The 14,316-nt window shown below is 49.9% G+C and overlaps 1 protein-coding gene across 8 annotated transcripts in view; it reads right to left on the reverse strand.

Annotated features, from left to right (window-relative positions):
• The window catches only part of MEF2D (myocyte enhancer factor 2D), a 170,255-nt gene that overhangs the window by 45,132 nt on the left and 110,807 nt on the right, over positions 1–14,316 (reverse strand). For all 8 annotated transcript variants that reach the window (XM_075122926.1, XM_075122925.1, XM_075122924.1 and 5 more), the window contains one exon: positions 8,441–8,644. In XM_075122926.1, coding sequence (XP_074979027.1) covers positions 8,441–8,644 — 204 coding nt within the window. The remainder of the gene's footprint in view (positions 1–8,440; positions 8,645–14,316) is intronic.

Consider the following 14,316-nt stretch of genomic DNA (forward strand, 5'->3'; position numbering starts at 1 on the left):
CTCTGCAAATTTCTCCTGTAATAATAATCCCAAGCTCTCATCTAGCACTTTTCATCAATAGATCTCCAAGCATTTCACATAGGAGGTCAGTACCATTATCCCAGGGTCTAGCAAGGGGCATTTATTCTTCATGAAACTTCTGTTTGCCCTGCACTCAGCAAGGAGACCAGGACATTGCTTCTTGGGTCTCCCTTCCATCGTCAGAGAAAAGCAGGGAGGGATAGCTCACTGGTTTGAGTACTGGTCTGCTAAACCCAGGGATGTGAGTTTAATCCTTGAGGGGCCGTTTAGGGATCTGGACCAGAAATTGGGGATTGGTCCTGCTTTGAGCAGGGGGTTGGACTAGATGATCTCCTGAGGTCTCTTCCAACCCTATGATTCTATGAAAAGAAAACGTGCTTCGCTCTCTGCAAATCACCCATGGAGAGCACAGAGTCACTTGCCATCCTTTCTGGTTTGTGCAACCAGGACACTGGCGATCTAGCTCCAGACCCATCTGGCTGCTGGCGTTTACATGCAGGGAAATAAAAGAGGATGGGGGCTTCTCACTGCAAATCATATGACAAGTCAAGGCAATTTCTTGGATCTACAACATACCAAAGGTCGGGAAGAAGGGGGGTCGGATTCGCAGTTACGCTAGCCCAGAAGCTCAAAGGTATTTAGGCACCTAACTCCCACTGATTTCAGTATCTGGGCCTCTGTTCCTGTACTCATGTCCAGGATAAAGAGAGGCCAGTTTTAAGCCATCTTTGTGCTCCCCATCTTTTAGGGTCCTGCCTGGCCCCCACAGGTAAGATAGAGCAGCCTTTAGATCTCTCTACCCCACACGTATGCGCACACATGAAATCACACACCTATGCTCAAGCTCACATTCACACACACACACACACAAACACATGATCACATGCACTCACATGGCCATGCTCACACATGCATATACCCACTACACACACGTTCGTTCACACATACATATTGGTGTATACACATATACACGCTTGCTCTTGTACTCAAACACACATATTTACATTCACACACACACACATCCTGTTCCTCACACACACACACACACACACATGCTCACATTCACACACTTGCCTACATACACACACACGTTCACACTTGGCTGATTCTCAGCACTCTTCCTGCAGCTGATACCAGGCTAAATTGACACTTCTCCAGCTAACACCAACCCTCCCTGCTTCCCCAGCCAGCAGCTTGTCTCCTTGCACAGAATAAACAGCTGTCCTCCCCCCTCAGAGACCAATGCCATCACCTCCTCCTGGCTCCCACCCTGCACATCCCAATCTGCCTGCAGACCAGATTTTCTACCGCTTGGACTTTTCGCTAAAAGTGCTTACCAAGGGTTCGTTAATGCAGATCAGAGCCGATGCTCCATCCGGGACTAGAGACACATAGGCCAGAAGGGAGAGGCAGGAAAGCAAGTCCATTTGGGATAGAGCTTTGCATCTGAGGACAAGGTCACATTTAATGCAAAGGAGACCTCTCTGATAGGGTAGCAGCAGTGTCAATGATACTAAAAGATATTGTATCCCGGAGTGGCATTAATATCTCTTACAGGCACCAACCGAAATCAGGGCCCCACTGTGCGTTGCATACAGCCAGAGAAAGTCCCTGCCCCGAAGATCAGACAAGCTAAATGGACAGGACAAAGGATGGGAGGGGACACAGAGAGAGATGGCAAAGTGACTTGCCCAAGGTCACCTAGCAGGCCAGTGGCGTGGTTGTGAATAGAACCCAGGTCTTCCTGTCCAACACACTAACCACTGAACCATGTTGTCTCTTCTGAACGGGAGGCAAGGAATCCCCATTGGCTTGAATTTGCAGGGGAGGGAGGGAAGCTGTGTAGAGAGTCCAGCGACACATCCTTATATCAGGGGTCCCGATCCCGCAGCTGGTGCAAACTGATGGAACTCCCGTGCAACCAGGTGACACCAGCTTAGCCTCTGGCTCGCCACATCTAAAAGCAAAAGGTCCCCAGCTGCTCTGCGAGCCAATGCCTGAAATTAAAAACACAAGCCACTTGCTGCTGCTCCATGGGGATGAGCCGTCTAATCCCTTCTCGATAGGAAACACCTTAACAGAGATTTATATATGGGCTTGTCTCGTTGGCAAAGCAAAAAAACAATCAGCTCAGGCAGCAAATTAAAAACTCTCTGTCCTCAGGGCTCCAAAGGAGACTCCGCATTCCGTGCACGCTGGAAGCTCAGTCATATGATGAACCTCGTTAAGATGCTGTTCAGGGTGGAGGGCAGCAGACAGGGAATTGCACCAGGCGCCCAAAGCAGCTTCCAAACCACGACAAGGACCCTGCTGCAATTTCTGGCTCTTACTGCCTAGGAAAGGTCAATGGAACCTGCTCCCCTGAGCCAGGTCCTCAGCTGGAGCAAATCAGCGTAGATCGCTGGCATCAGTGGGAGTCGTCTCCAGCTCCTAAAGATGCAACTTCCTGTCACTCAGTGCATGGATTGTGGCTAAGGGAAAGGGAGCATGTCTTAAGTGCCTCTGTGTGCTGGCTATCCCTGGCTGCCTGCACAGCCTTTTCGGGCTGGGGGAAGCTGGGAAAAATCTTAGCGCAGCCTCGAGGCTGCTCTAAATTGTGCTGGGGAAGCAGTCTGGGGCAGGAAGGGTTAAAAAAGAGGTTTAAAAGCCCATCCATATGGGGTCTTCCTCTGCTGGGTGGTTGGGTAGGGGAGAATCCAGTGTGTTTGGCCCCACTGGCAGATTGCAGAGCCCAGAACATCAGTTTTCTTGCCCATCAACTAGTATTTTTCCTCTCCCGATGCATTTTTTTCTTATTTCAGTTTTGGATGCAGATCCATCTATTTATTTGATGCAAACAAAGCATTTCCCCGAGTGCCAGGGACTGACTGACGAAACTCGCTGGATTTCAAGTGTTTGGATCTTGGACCATAAGGAGAGGAGAATGCTGCCCAAAATGTTTATGATATTTTTAGGCCAAGACAAATCTGTCGAATGGTGCGAGCTATGCTGAAATAGCACCATGGAGAAGGCTGGCGAGGATGTTTTATAGACTAGCAAAGAAGGGACTTCACACAGCTCCACTCACGTGGGAGCAAATGGCTACATCTCTTGGGTGGGGGCAGTTATTCCGCCCAGGCAGGGGGATTAATTCTGAGCTCACTGGCACCAGGGTAATTCCACCGACTTGAGTCACAGAGGATTTACACCAGTGTCAATGAGAGGAGTATCAGAGCCATTGTGGGCCTGGATCTAAGCTCGCTCAGGACCTTGTATGGTCATCTACACCAGCGCAAAGCGGGGGTGAAACCCCATCAGATCAGGAGGGCAGACTTTTTCACTGACTTTGCAGCAAGTGTAGATGCAACTACCCAAGGGACAAGGTTCTCATTTACACTCAGTCCCCCTCACACCTCTACGGGAGTGGGCGTAAATTACTCTCACGTCAACGCTTCTCTATACTGCCAAAGTGGTGTAAAGGGGCTGTCACGCAAACAGGTCCCATAAGAAAGACCAAACGGCATCATCCCTTGTCGCCCAAGTGAATTCCGAGCGCTACAGGTTGTGTGTGTAGACACCACTCTAACTACCCCGGTAGAGTTAAAGTGGTGCAGCTCCCTAGTATGGATGCAGATCTAGCAACGTAAGGTTCTCACACTGGTGTAGCTATGCCTGTACAGAAGGAGAACAAGTTATATTGGGATAGGACAATATTATACCCACATAGCTGCACCCACACTAAGGGTTGTACTGTATATCGGCAAAAACATCACACCCCTAACAACCGTAGTTATACCAGTACAAAAACTGTGAGAGAGACCATGGGTTTGTCTACACTCACATTTGATAGCGCTCCAACTTGCTGGCCCAGGGGGGTGAAAAATCACCCCCCTGAGTGCAGCAAGTCTGAGAGCTTTAAAGCCCTAGTGTAGGCAGGCAGCGCTTTGAAGTTTCCAGTGTAGTTACACCCCAAGTCTACATGACAGACTTCTGGTGGCATAGCTGTATCAGTCAGGGTGGGTGGAGGGGGGCGGTTTCTGACCGACAGAGCTTTGCTGGCACAAGATGAAGTTCTAATGGCAACACTCTTCAGCTTGCTTCGCTCGTAGGAGAGCGGCTTTGCTATGCGGGTACAGAGCACAGCTTTGCCCGGACAGCTGCGTCCACTCTAGGAGCGCTTTGCCACTCTAGCAGACTGGTATTGCAATACCGGTAAAGTGCTCCGAATGTAGACACAGCCTCAATGAGAATCGGGCTCCAGGATTTTATCAGCTGAACAAAGAGGTGGAAAGCTTCTTAGTTCAAAGCTTGCTCTCCAAAAGCAATGAGGCATATATTTGAAAGAGAAAAGAAAAGAAAAGAAAAGAAAAGAAAAGAAAAGAAAAGAAAAGAAAAGAAAAGAAAAGAAGCAAGATTTGGGAGGATTCCAGTCACCCCCACTGCCCCCATGAAATCAAAGCCTCAGAGAGATGAGGGAGGCTGCCAGATCGCACCACAAGGATTGAAAAGTAGACATGACATGGCCAGAACAGCAGGGGGGAGAGGATTTCTCTAGCAGCGGTCTGAAGAGGTTAAACCTTGCTGCTGCGTGAGGTCCCAGCACCATCATTCTGCCTGCGCAGTGGTTGTGCTGCTCCTTTCAAGGGTCCTTTGCATCCAGGCCGCCTCTAGCAGACAAACTGAATGACTAGAGGCTCTGTGTGCTCTGCGTGTGTTAATTTACGTCCGCCCGTAATGGCAATAATTACCCAGCCAGCCCATTCATTTGTCTAAATTTGCCCGGATGCAGAGGGAGTTGTCCACATGCAGCTTCGTCATCAACAGTGACAAACACAGGGCTCTAATCACAGCTCTCTCCGCTCTTAGGAACACGGCGCCTGTCTCGCTGATGCTTTTGTGCTTGCGAATTCGCTGCTGGGGGGAAGGGAGCTGGATCGACAGCTGAGAGGCAGAGACGATTCTCAGTTCTGGCTGCGTCAGTGGAAGTTCTGCACAAACACGGCCATCTTCACTGAGGAGTTACCTCGAGTTGTAACCCCAGGGTTGCCCCAACCCCATCCACACACAAAACCCTATCACTCCAGTGCAGCGATGCGATTCACTCAAGCGGTCTGGCCGGAGAGGGATGTACAGGCCAAAACCTGAGTGAGTGCAACTCATCGGCTGCTAACACGACCGCTCTGTAGTGTGGACACAAGACAGCAGCACGGAGTGCTTTCCCACAATTCCCCCCGTGCGTCCCTAAAGGACAGACAGGGTCTCCCACAATTCCCTGGGAAAAAATTCACAGAGCAGCTCAGCTTCCTGCAGCACAAAGGACCCCAGGATGTGTCCCCAGAAGTCCTAGCACCACACGAGCGAGTGCAATGCCAGTGTGGACACAGCAACTTGAGGGTTATTTCACAATGTGGCAGTCCTCACCCGAGCTCGGCTCACACAAGAGGAATCACTCAAGTGTAGATCACTCGAGCTAACTCTGCAGTGGGAAATGACGCAGAAAGGTCATCTATCAAACCGCAAGTGAGCACAACTCATCAGCTGCCAATACAGTCACCCTGGAATGTGGACACAGGCTAGCGCTCAAACACACCCCTACGTCTGGCTTTTTTCAACACCCACAACTGGGTCTAGATTTTTAGAAGAGTCCAGCTTCAAAGCTGGCTGGGAAACAACTCTTCCCCACCATCCCGGTGAAAAAATGCTGACAAAACATAACAAAAAGTCTCTTTTTGTTGAAAAATTTTCTGCCCTGAAAATTTTAGGGTTGTGACCGTTCCCCCCCCCCCCCCCGGTTTTCAACAAAAACCCAAATATTTTCATGAAAAAAGAGTGCACAAATACGCGGCTTTTAAAAAAATCTGTTTCTTTTTTGACGAAAATCCAAATATTTTTGTCAACAATCATCTTTTTTTGTGTGGAAAATTTTGTTTTTGATTAAAACCCCCCTGGTTTTCGATGAGTTTTTCATTGGAAAAAATGCAACGAGCAGAACTGGTTGCATTTTTTTCACTGAAAAGCTTTCACTGAATCAAAAAACAAAAAAACAAACAACCAGCTCTGCTCAGCATCCATCTAGGCACTGGAAGAAGAAACCCACGAGCAGGGGGTGGGACTGGATGACCTCCTGAGGTCCCGTCCAACCCTGATATTCTATGATTCTATGATTTGCAAGAGACTTCTGCACACAGCAGCTCCCACTGTGACACTGATGGCCAAACTTCCAGAAGAGCCCAGCACCCAACACTTATCCAATGTGCTACACCCTTGTGCAAACCCTGCCACTTTTTTAGGTGCCTAAAATGGGAGCCGAGCTCTTTGGAAAATCCAACCCCCATGGTGGAGGCTGACCCCTTGGAAATTTGTCCCGGAGTGCTTCCAAAATTCTAGCCCAACTACTGTGCCTCATTCCTAATTCGGCTGGATCCTCATGAGGGCAGAGATGGGAGCTCAGTGTCTATCGCCCATACACTCCTTGGCCCTTGTGTTGAAAATGCCCAGAAGGCAGCTAATTAATGTAATGGCTGATGTGTCTCAGTGACCACTTGCCCACTGGAAACTGGACCGAGACCCACCAAGCAGCAACCAAACGTGTCCGAGTGTTCGTCCTGGATTGGATGTTAGCAGCTGGCCTAGAGGTGAAAGGGTCTGCTAGTGATCTCCTACATCAATCCAGCCATCTCCCCCAGGCACCTATCCTGTGCACCTATAGCTCAGTGCACAACACCTAATCGTATGAAAGACTCCCTGAGTGCGGCGAATCCATGCTCCTTTCATGAAATCTGCTCCAGCAAGCTTTCCTCCTCGTGTAAATACTCCCATTGAGATCAAGGCGATTACACAGAGGAGCAGGGATTGTGTGGGGGTAGGGATCCTGGTTTCTATCATCCCCTCGATCCTATTTGCAATTTAGAGCTTTATCTCAAGGTCAAGATACCCTGCTCCATGGCCTCCTTCCATCCAGAACCAAGAGCCCCTCAGTCATGCATTGCTAATGGAAGAAGCCACGCAGTAGACTAGGGTACAGCTCACGTTAAGAGGCACCATCCATAGCTCAGTCATGATAGTGGCAGTCCCATGAGGCAACAACTGATGCCCACTCTCCTCTGGGGCAATCCCACATTTCCCTTCACTTGCCTTTCATTTGCAAGGGCAAAATACATCAAGTCATGGTGTTTAAAGGTCAGAAGGGACAACCAGATCATCGAGTCTGAATGGCTTGCAGCACAGCCCACAAAACACCGCCCAGCACCCACACACCAAACCCAACAACCGAAGTATCACAGCCCACAGGAGACTGGACTTGAATGAGCCACAGGCAGAGAACAGGAGGGACCGAGGTGCACCAGGGCCCGAGGCCCCTGATTGAGATAGACCCAGATAATCCTGCATTCACACACTGCAGAGGAAGGTTAAAAAACCCAACATCCCTGCCAATCTGACCTGGGGGAAAATTCCCTTCCCACCCCACAGATGGCGATCAGTTAGACCCTGAGCATGGGAGCAAGAACCAGCCAGCTAAGCACCGGAGAGAGAGAATTCCTCCCCTCCAATGTCCCATCCACAGCCGTGGCCGCCCCTCGTGGTTTGGAGAAAGAAGGTAAAGAAATACCCCCTGAACACATGGGAAGGGCTGGTAAATACAAACGTTTGCAGAGTGTCTACATTAGTATTTTCCAATGGGGTTGGTTAACTCGAGTTAATTGGCGCGTAATTAGCTGGAGTGACATACTGCCCCTCCTTATCATTCACGACCCAGGAGTCAGACCCAAGAAATCATGAGTTTGGCTTCAAAAATAATGAGATTTATAAAAGACAATAAATTTGGGCTTCTCTTTATTTGCAATTTGGTTTTGAGCCTTTAGGGTTCACTCACACCACATTTTCCAGCTTTTCTCCACAGGCAGGGCTAGAAACTTACTTAAAAAAAAAAAGAAAGAAAAGCTTACATTTCCACATCATCCCATGACTCCAGCAGCTGGTGCTTTAAGAGAAACACCACACAGTGTGAGACAACGGTACACCTGCGAGAGCTGGCAACACTGGAGTTACAGAAGCACCAGCCCCAAGCATTCCAAAATCATGAGGCGGGTCTAAGGAACCATGAGACTGGCTTTAAAATCAGGAGATTTTAAAGAAATAAATAAAGTTGGGATCCTTTCACTCGCCTTCTCATTTCTGAATCTTTAGTGGCCACATTTCCCAGGTTTGCTCTGCAATCTCCAGGGCTAGACACGTCCTCCTTTTTTTAAACAAAAGTTAAGATTCCCCCACCATCACACGCCTTCAGGAGCTGGGACTTTTAAGGGAGACATCAAACACGGCGAGGCTCGCCATTCTAGCAAATCTGCAGCGACTCCGGATTTGGCAACCCTGGAGTTACAAACAGGGCCTCCGACTCTAGCCTCATTGAGGGTGGGGAGAAGGGAAGGCCAGGTCTCACCTCGATTATGTCTGCATTGGTCCGGCTCTCGTGTGGCTCATTGTACTCGGTGTATTTGAGAAGCACCTTGTCCATGTCCGTGCTGGCATACTGGAACAGCTTGTTTGAGTGGTTGAAGATGATCAGGGCGATCTCGCAGTCGCACAGGACGCTCAGCTCATAGGCTTTCTTCATCAAACCGAACTTCCGCTTGGTGAAGGTCACCTGCAGGGAGAAGGCAAGAGATTCATAGACTCATAGATAGATCCTGCAGCCTGACCTGCTGCCTCACAAAGGCTGCTGAGCTCCATCCAGTTTCCCCCGGACTGAGCCCAGTGACTTGTGTTTGACTAATGTGTCTCGTCCAGAAAGGCATCCAATCTGGATCTGAAGGGGGGTGGAAAGACTTTGGATCCATGTGGTTTATGTGGGTAATGGATCTCCTGACTGGGCCAGCCATGCTGCTAGCATGGACAGAAAGGGGAACAAAGGTTGCATATCACGAGCAATGGGTAGGCTACCGAGCGAGGCGTTACGGAAGATTTAAAGGGATATGCAGCTGGAGTGGTGGGAGCAGAAGACTGGGAAGGAGTTGGAACCATTTTGGTCATTAACCATGAGAAAGAGAGAGGGAAAAAGGAGAGAGAGAGCGTGCAAGAGACAAAGATAAAAGGGAGGTAGAGAAAAGGAGGAGCGAGAGAGGCATAGAGAAAGGGGAATGGAGTGAGACAGAGAGGGACAGCAAATCACAGGGCAAGGACTTGCCCTCTTTATGCCTCAGTTTCCCTAACTGGACAATGGGTAGGATAATACTGAGCCTCCCCCTCCTCCTCTAGGCCCTTGCGGGGCCTAACCGATTCATATCCTCCAAGGCGGATGCTACCGAAGTGCAAGGATGATTATCGTGGTTGGAAGTTACATATTGCAGAATCAAGGGAAAATACATTTTAGCAAAATCCCCAACAGAGCCACCATCTGTCTGGCTTTTAAGGCTGATTTTTGAGCAGGAGAGATCTCTTTGGCACGGGCTGAAGCACGCTTCACTGGAAGCGCACGCTTCACTGGAAGCTGCGGAACTAAAGCCAAGGGGGCTGATTCGCAGTTCTGCTAAGGCCCCTTTACCTGACTCTGGCAGGCCTAAGGCCAGATTAGGAAAATGGGCCTCGGAGTCATTGAGAATCAGGCCCCGAGGCTCCAATGACAATAAGAACTGCAGACCCAATTCTCCACTGCCCTGCGCCTTGTCCACTCATTTAAACTAGTGCAAGTGGGTAAAGATCACCGGGGCACGCCTCATCACACCAGTATGACAAGGCCTTACAGTGGGTGTCATGGCCTCTTTTGTGTAATTATTTGCTCTTGTGCAAAGGGAGTGGGAAATGCTCCCAAACCCAAATGGTAGCGTTTTACATGCAATTCGCATGGGTGTAAACCACTGCACAATGCACCAGACAAATAGAATCAGGCCTGTAGGTTTCTGTGATCCCGTCTCAAAGGCATCGCAAATTCTGGGCCTGATTCTCTGTTGCCTTGAACCTCGCGCTGTCAATCTATACCAGTGCAAAAGTGAGCAGGAAATGCTGCCCATTCTGATCTGGCAGCATTGCACACACACTTTGCATGACAGGTGTGTGAGTCCATGGAGAATCAAGCCCTCTCCCTTTGGCACCAAACTGGCACCTCTCGCTACTGCATGACACAGAGGTACCATCTAGAGCCCACTGCACATGACTCCCTGCCATTGTACTCTGCCTTCCCTTGACGGTCACTACGGGTCTTCTGTGCTTCTGGCACACATATAGTGGGTTCTCTCACACAGCATCCCAGCTCCTCCAAGGCCACAGCCAATGCTGGCTCCTTCCCCCTTTGCTTCGTTAACCACTCACTGCTCTGGCCCTTATTAAATCCACCATTGCACCAGCCACCAATTCACATGCTAAGGTGCAAGGTGTCAGGAGTGCCCCAGTGCGCCACTCTGTAGCCCTCATGCTGCAGCGAAGAGAAGGGGGTCAGTGCATTAATCTCAATGGGTGGAGAAATAGAGAGGAAGGCCGGCCATGGGGTTAAGGTATCGGTTTGGGTATCAGGTACATGGGTTCCATTCCTGTCTCTGCCACAGACTCCCTAAAATAGCTACTTAATCTCGTTGTACCTTAATTCCCCATTAGTAAAATGAGGACAAGGCTCCCTGTCTTCATCCTTTATTTGTATTAAACTAACACATGCATTCTATGATGCCTAAGGGGTTTAGGAACACAAGTCCCAAATCTCCCCATGGCGCTGTACATACATGCTCACAGTTCCCAAAGATCTTAGGGTCCAGGGAAAAAAAGGAAGAAGGGGGCAAGTGAGACACACAGCAGGGAAACTTTATGCTTTAGACAGGGTCTAACTAATAGGCTGTGTCTACACTACACACAAAGCCTGGGCTCTGACTCAGGTTTGAGCCCAAGCTCCACTTCCGTCCACTCACAGATCAGTCTGACTCAGGTCAGCAAGCACTTAGGACCTGCGTCTGAGGACCGTGCCTGTGGTGTGGGTCAGAGCCCAAGTCCTACTGGGACTCGGGTCCAATCCCTATCATTTTGCAGTGTGGATGCAGCTCAAGCCTGAGTCAGAAGGTCAGCATAGTGCAGTGTGTATGCATTAGCAGGGCTGAAGCTGGTAGCTGTCAGAGCCAGGATCCTGGAGGAGGTGAACCTCAGATCCGATCCCATCTGACAGTTCCTATGATTTGTCTTCCTGGTCATCCAGTGTCTTAATGGCAGAGCCAGGATGGAACCCAGGTCTTCTACCTGTACTGGCCTACTCACTGGGTCAGTTGCCTGCCTTGCCAGTTCAGGGTGGAAGCTCTAGGGCAAGGACTGTCTCTTCTTGTCTACATTGAGAAATTAATTCAGATTAAGGTAGGGTGCGAGTTTAAAGCGGAATAGTTATTCCTGATTAACTTCTTGCATGGATACTCTTATTCTGGAATAAGAGGTCCCTTATTCCAAAATAGCTTAATCCGCTTCCAAAATGGATTAAACTAATTCACTTTGGAAGTGGATTAAACTAATTTGGAATAAGGAACTCTGATTCCTGACTCGAGCCTCCACACAGGGAATCAAGCAGCCAAAGTTAATCAGGAATAGCTATTCCAGAATAACTCCCCTTACTATGTTTGTACAGCACCTAGCGTCACGGTTCCCCAATCTCAGTCGCAGAGCTAAGTACTAGGATATTTCATATCAATAATAATAGCAGCTTGCCCCTTCTTTCCAAGGAGCATGGGAGGGCCAGTACGCACACCAGTCCCTTTCTTCCTGCAGGCACTGCTCTTTTCTCAGAGACATGCTGAACATTTGGATACTTTAAACACACCAGGGTTGTCTCTTCCGGTGTCCCAACACATCAGATACAGCCCTCAGCTGGTAGAGCCTTCACCACCGCTGCATCCCCACTGTCCTAATGACCTTGTCCGCGCGTTTTTCCACATCGCCTGTCAGATCTGGAGGGTCACTGCACTTGTGACCGCTTCCCCCATCCTCCCCACCCGCCCTGCCTCTAAATTAGCTGTCATTAACAATGTCGACTAAAGAGGCGTCCTTTGCTGGACAGATTCTCTATTCCTTTTGCTGCTGACAAATGGGAGCGCTGCCTGCCCTTATCTGCTGATAAGGCCACCGGATCCGTGGCAGGCTGCATCTTATTGCACTGTGCACTTCAGCAGAGGGCACGGCAAATGGAAACTGAAGAGCGTTCAGAGGATTGGCTTCTTATTGGATTGAAGAGCCTGGGTCAGGGAAGATTAAAGGGCTTGATTCTCCATTGCCCTGCAGCTTGTGCAGCCATTTGCACCAATGCAAAGCTGGGGTGTAAAACACCGCCATGCTGTTGTGTTTATTTTGCACACTCTTTGCACTGGTGCAAATGGCTGCTGGACAACCAAGAACCAGATCTGTCAAAGAGCAAACGACCTCCGGGCGCGCCTGCAACATCCTGCCATCAATCTCTCCCTCTGTCAGCCCCAGAGCTATTCTCACAACAGATCAGTCTCACATGCATGTAAACTCACTCCCAAATCCCAGATTTCACTACCGGAGCCTACTCTGGTCTGAGCTAGCCCCAGTCTTTGCAGCTTCCTGCTGCTCTGTATAGGGGAATCAGCCAAAACCCTGCTCAGGTGCGTGCCTCCTTTGGGACTATGGTTGGCAGGCCTCCCCCGTTACAAGGCCATAAAGACTGTAGCATGCCTGATGGTCATTTTAACAACTGGGCCCCGATCCTGTTAAACCCTTTCTCCCACCAGTAGTCCAATGACACACCCACAGGAGTAAGTAATACTCAAGAGAGAGCAAGGATTTGCAGGATTGGGCCTTTACCATTCAGACTGAAATAGGCCCAAGTCTCATTTACCCTAAGGTCTCTTTACATGGCCGTGGCGGCGTAAAGGGGTTTCAAAATGGGCGGAAATCCTTTCGTACTGCCAGACATTGGCGTAAAGGGGCCTTAAGTGCAAATGAGGATCATGCCCTTAGAATCACCCTCATGCAATTAGGGAGGGCAAAGAGGACCCAAGCAACCAATACAGCCAATCAAAAACTAAAGCAACGCCCCACAGACTTTGAATGCTTGCAAACAGCTGATGGAACAAGAACCACGTTGCTGAAATGACCCAGCCCAAAATTTTGAACAGCAAATAACTCTCGACAAAATTGTCAGAGGAGAAATAAAGCTTGAGGGAGAAAAAAACTGCTCTTGAATAATGTCCATCCATTAGGAAAAAAGCTGTAAGGTGTCCTTTGGAGGGAGGGACTGTCTCTCACTGTGGGTATGTTCAGTGCCTAGCGGAATGGAGCCCTGAGCTCACCTGGGGCTTCTACCATAAAGTGACACTGCATCAAGTTGGGGAAGCAGAGGAGACCCCACCAGTGAGCTAATAAATCTCTTTTGTTGTCCGGCTCTAACATCAGGATATGTATCTGGGTGCTACACATGCACATGAAGAGAGACAGTCCTGGCCCTGATGAATTTATAATCTCATCCACACGGACACTTAGCTCACAGCAAGCTGGGGTGAAAATCTACCCCACCGTAGCCTGCCGCACACCAAGGTTACATCTACACTGTGTTCTGGAGCCCGCAGGAGCTCCACAGACTCGGGCTAGCGGGGCTGATGGCGGTGCTCTGAAAGCAGCCCTTTGAAGCTGTGGCTCAGGCTGGAGCCCAGGGAGCGGGGTGGTCCATTTAGGCCCCAGTTCAGGAAAGCATCCCTGGTTCAGATGGACTTCGGCACTTAAAGTTAGGCACCTGCTTCAACCCTTCCTTGAACTGGAGCCTTAGACTGTAGACTCGTGGGGGCAGGACTTGTCTCTCACTCTGATCCCCGGGCTTTGGCAGTGTTACCGGGGCCTTCGCCCTGGTCTGCGCTAGAAAATCAGAACACTCCACACCCCTGAGCAGCGTAGTTAAGCCGACCTAAGTCCCCGTGTAGACAGCGCTAGGGCAATGGAAGAATTCTACCGCCTCTCGGGCAGGTGGACTATCGACAGCGACGGGAAGACAGACCCCCTCCTATCGGCGGAGTTAGCGTCTACTCTGAGGCACTGCAGCTGTGCGGTGGCAAAGAATCGGTAACGAGAATCGGGCCCTGGCATTTACATTGTGTTTCACAGCTTCCCACGCGGGACTTCGCTTTGGTGGCCGCCAGTTCCCCTGGCCTCCTCCCTCCCCCGTCTGGGGTGATTAAGTAGAAATGAGATTCGGCTCTAATCGTCTCAGCCCTTTTAAAGTGCAGGGATGGCACACCACGCAGCTGTTCTCCACCACGTGAGGCTGCTAACCCCTCGGAGACTGTGTCTTCTGGGCTAACTCGCTCTCCCTCTCTCTGACTCTGAGCCCTCACGGTCACGTTG

This window comes from Caretta caretta, chromosome 24 (assembly GCF_965140235.1).
Source record: "Caretta caretta isolate rCarCar2 chromosome 24, rCarCar1.hap1, whole genome shotgun sequence".
Taxonomy (NCBI): domain Eukaryota; kingdom Metazoa; phylum Chordata; order Testudines; family Cheloniidae; genus Caretta; species Caretta caretta.